Source organism: Myotis brandtii, unplaced genomic scaffold (genome assembly GCF_000412655.1).
Source record: "Myotis brandtii unplaced genomic scaffold, ASM41265v1 scaffold242, whole genome shotgun sequence".
Lineage (NCBI taxonomy): Eukaryota > Metazoa > Chordata > Mammalia > Chiroptera > Vespertilionidae > Myotis > Myotis brandtii.
Genome location: NW_005359149.1, coordinates 405,840 through 415,465, shown reverse-complemented (window position 1 = coordinate 415,465; position 9,626 = coordinate 405,840). Strand labels below are relative to the sequence as shown.

Sequence of the window (9,626 nt, the reverse complement as noted above, 5' to 3'; positions counted from 1 at the left end):
TAGATGTGTGACTTAACTTCTCTGAACTTTAGTTTTATTTTCACCCTGATTTCGTAATAATTTTTAGTTCTTTGAAAATTGAAATAAAAATTATTAATTCAAACATAATGCCTTTTTAGCCCCCAAAATCAAAGAGTATAAAAGAGAAAAAAATGATATCCAGTTTTACTGAGGAAACTGGCATTAAAGGTCTGAATTACATCTTTCTAGATGTTTTATACACACAAGCACACATTTTTAAAACAAAAAATGGGAATATGAAAATTAGTATTTTTTACTTAAAGGATCTTCATATCTTTCCATGTGCAAAACTTTTAGATCCATGACCCCTATAGCGGTGCTTCGCAGACCCCGCTGTCCTTGGCCTTGTTGGTATGTTCCTCATGGTGGTGGTGGCCCTCATTTCCCCTCGTGGGCAGGAAGGCAGAGTCCTCTGTGTCCAGCCACCTGAGCGTTTTCCTGGATGCTAATCCACCCGTGGAGGGTGTGCTTTGCAGAAATGCATCTCACCAAAGCCTTATGTCATCATCAGCTTGTTTTGCAGGAACCGGGTGGGGTCCGTGGCTGAAAGAGCATGCTTTTGTTTCCTGGTACAGGGGGAGTTTCATTAGAGCGTTTCCTCTTCCTAATTCCATGCCTAGTAAAGCAGGGATATCTAACCCCAGCTTGTCACTCCACCAAGACCCATTTAACAGTCCATTCACCTCAACTTGATGGACAATTTCTAGAGTTCATCAATGCCTGTGGGACAAGGGTGAGGGATTCAGTTGGAAGTATTTTCCAGAATCAAACGTAGAGGGTCACAGTTCCTCATATCCCATCTCTCCCCAAGTATGTGCAGAAGGGTAGGAAGCAATGAATGTTTTGTTGTCGTACTTTTTTTAAAAGCTCACATTATCAGCAGACAATACGAAAGGGTACACAGTAAAAAACTGACAGTTATCCTGATCTCTAGCTCCCCTGCACCACCTGCTGTCCTTCCTTTGAGGTCGTCACTATTAATCATTTGCCATGTATCTTTCTAGACTTTTCTAAATTTTGAATGGGATTATAAAGTACTCCTTATTCTTCCACAAATGAATGATTTTAAAATGCAAATGACAGTTTGATATGTCAAACATATTTACCTGGGAAGAATTTATGCAAAGGTGACCTAAAAATGAGTGGGAAAGCGGAGTGGCCGCGATGGGACCCAGGCTTCTGCGCTGTGATTGCTGAAGTTCCAGGGTCAGCCCCCGGGACAGCTGGGGCTCTACCAGGTTGTCTGTGAAATCTCAGTCCCTGGTCTTGATTCTTTTCTTGCTCCTTCCTTTCAATGTTGGGGAGACCCCTACTCTGTCTTCTGACATATAACAAAGCCTGCGAGTGGGGAGATACACTTAGTGCAGATGGAATCGGGTTTGAATCTAGATATGTGACTTAACTAATGTGTCTCTGAACTTTAGTTTTACTTTCGTTTTGTCAGCTGTAAAGTAGAGAAGACAATCACTATGTCTCAGAGTGGCTGTGAGGATTAAGTGTGCTAAGGAACAGTTCTAGCTTATAGTATGTACTCCACAAGTCTTAATTTCTTTTTCTCCTGCTTCTTGAGCCTTCATTCTAGAAAGGTATGTTAGGACTTGGGCATATTACTTCTTCCTAAAGGTATTTGCATTCCAAAGCTGATCAAAACTTTAACTGAAGAAATTAAAGTGGGAAGATACTTTTGCAGTAAGGTCACGCCCCTCTGCCTGGTTTTTTTTTTGGAAATATTGCATGAATAGTCACAACAGGTGTGTACTCAGCCTACAGGTTGTACCCTTTTCTCAGAGTTGGTCCTAGGGTCAGACCGAACCTCAGAGGACAATTTGGCTGCCAGAGGGTGGCCAACATTTCCCCCCAGGTATCTCAATCCCATGCACTTCAGGCCACACATTCAGTGAGGAGGTTGAAGGCACACAGAGCAACTGGTATAAGGGAAAACAGCATTACCAAGAATGTCAGAGTTCAGACACTTGCTCTTGTTATTGGGGACGACACAAGTCTAGCCCTTTTGTGGAATTAGAAGAAGGCTCCTCTGGGAAGATGGAGCCCTGCAGATGCACTTCTAGGTGGATGGACAAGGCCTTGGAGAAATTAGAGAAAGGTACTCTTCCTCCAGGGTAAAGGCAGGCTCTCCCCAGGCCCAGTGAAACTTGGTGAGCAGAGACTGGCAAACCAGTGCTGGGCACAGCCCGCATAACCATATACAGTGGACCTGTTGTTACAGCTTTCTTCACACGACCTAAAGCGTCACTATTCCTTTTTCTTTTCCTACCCTTTTCCAGCATCCTGACCCAAGCAATGGGGAGCCAACCAGGAAACTTCCTCAGGGCGTTGTCTATGGCGTGGTGCGAAGATCAGATCAAAATCAGCAGAAAGAAATGGTGGTGTACGGGTGGTCCACCAATCAGCTGAAAGAAGAGATGAATTACATCAAAGATGTGAGTCACTTAAGGATTTTTTTTGTTTGTTTTGTTTCTGGTTTATACTCTCTCTGTAGCATGCAAGAGGGTGGAGTTGGAGCATTGATGTGAATGTAACACGTATTTTGGAAGAATTCTTAGCGTCATCACTTTGGATGGGAATGTTTCTACATATCTTTATGGTCCTGTTAAGAGTACAGATGTAGTTCTTCAGTGAGGTCTACAGTGAGCTTCTGGGTGTTACTTAGTAAGACTGCCCAGGAGACCAGCGACTTTCTTATTTTGTGTATAGCAGTGGTTCTCAACCTGTGGGTCGCGATCCCTTTGGGGGTCGAACGACCCTTTCACAGGGGTCGCCTGAGACCATCGGAAAACACATATATAATTACATATTGTTTTTGTGATTAATCACTATGCTTTAATTATGTTCAATTTGTAACAATGAAATTGGGGGTCACCACAACATGAGGAACTGTATTAAAGGGTCAAGGCATTAGGAAGGTTGAGAACCACTGGTGTATAGTATGGGGGCTCTTAATTGGTTTTGCTTGTTCTATTGGACATTCCTAATGCATGAGTTTGGACAACTGTATAAATTTGGATGATTTTAGATGCAGGTAACGGAAAAGCCAACTCAGAAGGGCAACTTGTCTCATGTGGGGGTTAGTCTAGGGGTAGGTGGCTCCAGGAATGGCATTTTCCAGGCTCTGGTCTATTTCTCTGAGTTTCCCTTGGTTCGTTCCTCCTTCAGCCTCAGGCTCATAGGGTCATCTGAAAACATGACGGTGTCTGGGGAAGGAAAGGAATCTCTCATCTCTGATCATTCTTTAAAGGCCTCCATTAGGCTTCTCCTTATGTCTCATGGGCCAGGACTGGGTCACATGCCCATTCCCGAACCCATCACTGGTGTGAGAATGGCATGACTGTGGCTGGTTAAGACCAATCAGTTGGTTTGAAACAGATGCTGAAAAGTCAACCCAATAGACATTGTTAAATCCAGACCAATCAATGCCATTTCTTTGAATTTAATATTACATTTTTAATCTTTTTAATTCATGTGTGTGTGTGTGTGTGTGTGTGTGTGTGTGTATGTGTGTTTTAGAAAATTTGGAAAATACAAAAATGTAATAAAGAGAAAACAAAATCACCCATAGTTCCACCATTCAACCAGAGCAGTTGTTAGCATTTTGGAGCATTTCCTTCTAAAATTTTTGTATCTATTTATCTGCTATATATCTCCATTTCTCTTTGGTTCTTTGGTTTCTGTAGCTTGACCAGTGCCTTTGTTGACCAAGCTAGAGTGATTACATAGAGAGAAAATGAGCTTCTGTGACATTTATGGTCCCTAAACATTGACCCATGGACTAGAGGTGCTCATGAGCAGCAGGGCATTGTGGGGCCATGGAGTACCTCATGGGCCTTGGTTCAAGGTCCAGCTCTCTGTTTGGCCCAGCCAACCTTGAGCCCTCTCTAGGCTTCAGTTTGCTCATGCATAGATCATGGAGCTGGGGAGGGACCCTTAAAGTCAAAACCTGTATAGGAGCAGCTTGGACATTTGTAGCCTTCTGTATTTTTCTCATGGAAATGCTTGGCCCTTTATTGAAACGCCCCAGATAACATGACACCGCTTCAGAGGTGAATCTTCTCAGCAGGGTGGAGAGTTGCAAATCACTCAAGACAAAGACAGCAGGTGCAGGCTGGCTGTGGACCAGGATGACATGAGCCCAGCTCACAGGGGTGGCTCTGCCTTGAAGTGCCCACCTCCATTGTGCTCTGCAACTTAAAAGTAGTCTCCAGGTCCCCTTTTGATAGCTGGCTTCAAATCCATCATTGGCCTGCTCATTCCTACGCGTGTCTATGGGATGGTTTGTCCTCTCTCGCTGTGATTCTGGTCCCTGGCTTCCTGAGTGTTTGCCACCCAGCTGAGGATCACGCCCACTCCCCACTGGTGGGCAGCACGAGACATTCAGGGCACGGGTGAGACGTTCTGCCTGCCCTCGGTGGAAAGTAGTGAGTTTGGCCCCATTTCCCCAAATTGTTTGTAGTTAATGGCAGAAAAGTAGGCAATTATTAATTTTTATTTTTCAATTATTGTTTACATTCGATATTATTCTAATTAGCTTCACATGTATAGCAAAGTGGTTATAAAATGGTGTACCTCACAGAGTGGTCCCCCTGCTGCTTCCAGTACCCACCTAGCCCCATACATAGTTATCGTGATCTTACTGACAGTATTCCCTGTGCTGTAATATGCATCTCCGTGAATATTCTGTAACTACCAACGTGTACTGCATGTTTTCCATATAGCCCCCAAACCTCCTCCCCTCTGACATCTGTCAGTCATTCTCTGTATCTATGAATCTGTTTCTATTTTGTTGAAAGTATACTATTATTAGAATTCATCTGGGGAAGACTTGGCATCTTAACTGCCCTCCCAAATCTCCACCAATATCCAGTCACCCCTAATAAACATGTCTGATTTTAAAACGAGCTAATTCTGTAAAAGCAACTTCAAGATTGAGTACCCTCTGCTGTCCCCTGCATGCCTGTGGTTACTCTAACCTTTGAGCCCTTCCTGTGGTGGAAGCTCCAGAGATTCCCTGTTCTCTCTGCAGATCCTTGAGTGCTTTGCCCATCCTGGGGGCACCAGATTATTGGGGGAACTGACTTCCAAATTTATGGGTTTTCCAGGACTCATACTCCCCTGCATTATATTCCAGACATTTAATTGGCAGTCAGAGCAGAGCTAGGGAAAATGAGAGGTTGCTTTTGCTTATTGGTCCTCTCATCTGTGTGTTTGCTGACAAGTTTTTAAAATTTTTCTACTTGTAAAAAAACGTGTGATAGGAAAAGGGGTGGACTTTGCCTGAATTGTGGTTTGAAGGTGATGGGTGAATTTCAACAAAGCATTTTCTCTCCAGGGTTTATTATTTGTATAATTAATACTTGTTAATGATTATAATTATATATAATCATAACATGTTGTTATTATTAATATAATATAATACCCTTGGTTTCTAACCAGATATCAGGAGTGATCTTATTCCTTAATTTCCCAAATTGTCCTGTTCTTAAGATTGTTGTAGTGGTGGGAGGCCCTTTTCTTATTAGGATTTCTTAAAAGATTGGGAAATCTCACATGAAAACGTTATAGCTTGCTCTCTAACCAGCATCTTTGTGGGCTGCAGGTGAGAGCCACCTTGGAAAAAGTAAGGAAGCGGATGTACGGAGACTATGATGAAATGAGACAGAAGATTCGGCAGATCACCCAGGAGCTGTCAGTAAGTCAATGTCTCGGTGGGCCTATGGAGGGGATTTTATTACAGAATAAAGTTATCGTTTAAAGGATTTTTTTGTTCGGAGCAAGAATACTCTTCCTTATATCAAAGTATTCCCTCCAAGTTCAGGAAGAAGACAAGGAAGCCAGCTGTCACCATATTAATTATCATTGTGTCTGAGGTGCTAGCCAGTGGAATTAAACAAGATAAATAAATTTAGAGGTATAAAAACTAGATAGGTAGGTGTAAAACTATCACTATTTATAAACTATATGATTATATACCTAGAAAGTCCAAGTGATTCAATGAAAAAAACTACTATAAACAATAAAAGAAGTCTGTAAAGTAGCAGGGTGAAAAATTAATAGATACAAAGAAAGAGGTTTCAGTGTCTAAAAACCAACCAGTTAGAAGAAATAACAGCAAGAACAACAAAAAGAACCTACCAAATATCTAGGAGTAAACGGTAACCAGTGGAAAGACATACCACGTGCTTAGACTGGAAGATTCAACATTATAAAATGTCAGTACTATCAAGCTAATATACAAATTTAACATAAGCCAAAATACCAACAGATTTTTATTTTAAGTTGTTTTTCTACAACTGGACTAGGTGATTTCAAGGAATATAGAAAATAAATATGAAGAGTTGGGGAAATTCTGGGGGGAAAATACCAATGAGGGAGACTAGCCCTACTACCATTAACTACTACAAGAAACTGAAAAAGCCCCAGAAATTAAAACAGTATAGTATTGGCACATAAATAAATAGGCATCAATGAAAAAAATCTAGAAATGTATCCCAATGTATGACAAATGTAGCATCTCATATAAAGGAAGGAAAATGGACCAGTGAGTGAATACTGTGGTGACAACTTATGTGCTGTTGGGACAGAATTATATATGAATCAATTCCAGGGAAATTATATCCCTCGGTGATGTGGGACTATGGAGGGGTGACAGAGCCTAGGAGGAGAGAGAGAGAGAGAGAGAGAATGAAAAGAATGACTAAGCTCGTCAAAAGGAGATGGAACGATTACGAAGATTATAGAGTAGATGACGAAAAAGCAAGATTCAAGATAATGTAATGTAATGTAATGTTACCACTTATGTAAAACAGGGAGGGTAAATAAATGTATCTAGATTGTTTTGCGTGTGCACAAAAAGTTGCTAAAAACATAATCAAGAAAGTAATTAACAGTGATTCTTAATTGAGGGGCAAATTGGGAAAGGCGGTAACTAAGCAGATGAGAGTGGGAGATTTATTTTAGTGCATACCTCTTACACTTTTTAAAAGTTTGAACTATGTGACTGTTACTGCATCAAAATTTAAGAAAAGACAACCTTCCTCTGATTTAACCAAGCTAACGCTTGTGAGAAAAGTTAAAAAACAAAATTTGTGATTAATAATCTTGAAGAAAAAAGTCCATGTGTCTATGACAGGGGTCCTCAAACTTTTTAAACAGGGGGCCAGTTCACTGTCCCTCAGATCGATGGAGGGCCGGACTATAGTTTTAAAAAAAACTATGAACAAATTCCTATGCACACTGCACATATCTTATTTTGAAGTAAAAAAACAAAACGGGAACAAATACAATATTTGTATTTGCATGTGGCCCGCGGGCCGTAGTTTGAGGACCCCTGGTCTATGACATATTCTCCATAAGAGTTAGTCATTGCAGGACCGGAGCACAGTTACAACAGCCACACATCAGAGTTTACTTTACAGCTTGGCTGTGAGAGTATCTGCTTAAGTAAGACCTACTGTCTTGCTTATAGGTTTATAAACACATCCACCCAGCCATTCTCCCTGGCACGTAGGAATCGATTTGTAAAATTCTCTCCTACTAATGGAAATTCACTCAGCTATCCAGTGACGGACACTAACAACTTTAATTAACGCTGAAGGATTGGATTTGCAAAGATGAATAAACAGGTCTCGGCTCACCCTTGTTGTCTCATGCCAGAACTGTCACAGGAGCTTGTCTCTCTGCCTACAGCCTCCTCCTCCTCCAGGCCACACCACACACTGCAGCCAGACTGATTGCTAAACTACTGCTATGTGAACACGCCCTGAACAACAGCACGCCACCCGCTCCGGGTCCTGGCGGGCTGTTTCAGCTCTCTGTCCCATCCCCAGGGTGCACCTCCTTCTGTATCGTGCTGGCTGCTTTCTGTGGCTCTCACAAGGATCACCCTTGAGCCTACCCAGATCCCTTCCCCTAGCTCTGCTGCCTCCCTGCCCCTCTCTAGCCAGCCCTCCTAAAAGTTCTAGCTCAAGATGGGCCTCTGATGAATTCTCTCAAAGTATCAAATGCACACACCCAACCAAGACAACCCAACAGCAGCAGCAGCCACAAAACAACTCTTGAGAATGGGGTTAGCCCAAAATACATTCTTTCTAGGGTGGGGAGAAAGAACAATAGGGCCAAGAAGATTTTCCAACTGGGTTGGAGTCCCAGCCGTGCCACTTCTTAGCCCTTTGTGTGCAATTTCCTTACCTTCTCTGATTCTGTTTCCTGCCACACAGTGTTGTTGTGAGGGCTGAGGCCCAGTAGGTGAATGTGTACAAATTGTCCGAAGGAAAAAATCTTCTCGTCTCTCTGGTCTCTGGGTCCTGCAGATGTTCACTTTTTAATTTGAAGCTGTCTATGAACTGTCATTGAGGTGGATGTGGCTATTGTCAGGAGACTGTTCCAGCCCACACAAAGGTTACTGGGGGTGTCTGGGTTGGTTTTGTGAAACTGTCTCTTCTCTCTGTCCAGGTTTCACAGGCGCAGAAGGACTACCTGGAGAATCACATCGAAACACAGTCGTCGGCCCTGGACAGCTTTAATGCCACGAACTCAGCGCTGGCGTCAGACTCCATTGACCTGCAGGTATTCCTCTCTCGCTGGTCGGTGGGGTGCCGTCTGTTGGAGGGCAGGCAGGCCTAACCAGAGTGGCCCGTGCCCTTGTAGAAACAAATGCGAGTCACCGAATGTCCTCAGCTCCTCACGCAGAACCCTTTAAGCTTGGCTGCCGTCAAGGCCGTGCAGGGAAGACGGTGCAGGAAACTGAGGGAAGCGCCTCCAAGCTGAGCCTCTAAACCAGTGGTTGTCAACCTTCCTAATGCCGCGACCCTTTAATACAGTTCCTCATGTTGTGGTGACCCCCAACCATAAAATTATTTTCGTTGCTACTTCATAACTGTAATTTTGCTACTGTTATGAATCGTAATGTAAATATCTGATATGCAGGATGTATTTAGGCGACCCCTGTGAAAGGGTGGTTTGACCCCCAAAGGGGACGCGACCCACAGGTTGAGAACCGCTGAAAACCTCTGTGTTGCAGTTGTTGTTTTGCCCTCATTAAAATGGGGGTTCAGGTCCTGAGTTCCATGCTGGAGATGTCGCTTGCTCCCCTAGGTCCCCAAATGGTCTTAAGTGTCAGTGTTATCAGCCCCACCCCATCCCCGCAGCCCTGGTTTACAGGAAGTTCCACCCAATCACAGGACAGAAGGCAACCTGTGTTCATGACTGGCTGTTAAGCACTTTTTCCTAATTTAGAAATTATTTTGCATGAAAAGAAATAATATGCATTTTAAAGAATCTCTTGTTTAGAGATCCTTTCTCTAAAGCCTTAGGATCTTACATTTGTGCAACTGTGTGTGTCCGCCCCTTCAAGGGGCTTGCTCTCTTGATTAATTTGATTTACTGGGAGTTTACGCCTTAGATGCTGCCCATTGCTGTTCTTCCAACTGAGCCCTCCCCCCCATCTAACATGCAAATTAATTTGAAGATGATCAAAACAAAGCATATATTCACCTGAAGCTGCGTCCCATCCCTTGGCTTTAGTTTTTAAATATGCAAACAGTAGTTTCTGCCCCACCTCCAACTATATGTGGCTCTTATCTTTTCCCCCT

The 9,626-nt window shown here is 42.9% G+C and overlaps 1 protein-coding gene across 2 annotated transcripts in view; it reads left to right on the top strand.

The window, feature by feature from the left end:
* Nucleotides 1–9,626, top strand: part of MYZAP (myocardial zonula adherens protein) — a 72,540-nt gene that overhangs the window by 8,650 nt on the left and 54,264 nt on the right. For both annotated transcript variants that reach the window (XM_005866999.2, XM_005867000.2), the window contains exons 2-4: nt 2,307–2,462; nt 5,633–5,725; nt 8,488–8,601. In XM_005866999.2, coding sequence (XP_005867061.1) covers nt 2,307–2,462; nt 5,633–5,725; nt 8,488–8,601 — 363 coding nt within the window. The remainder of the gene's footprint in view (nt 1–2,306; nt 2,463–5,632; nt 5,726–8,487; nt 8,602–9,626) is intronic.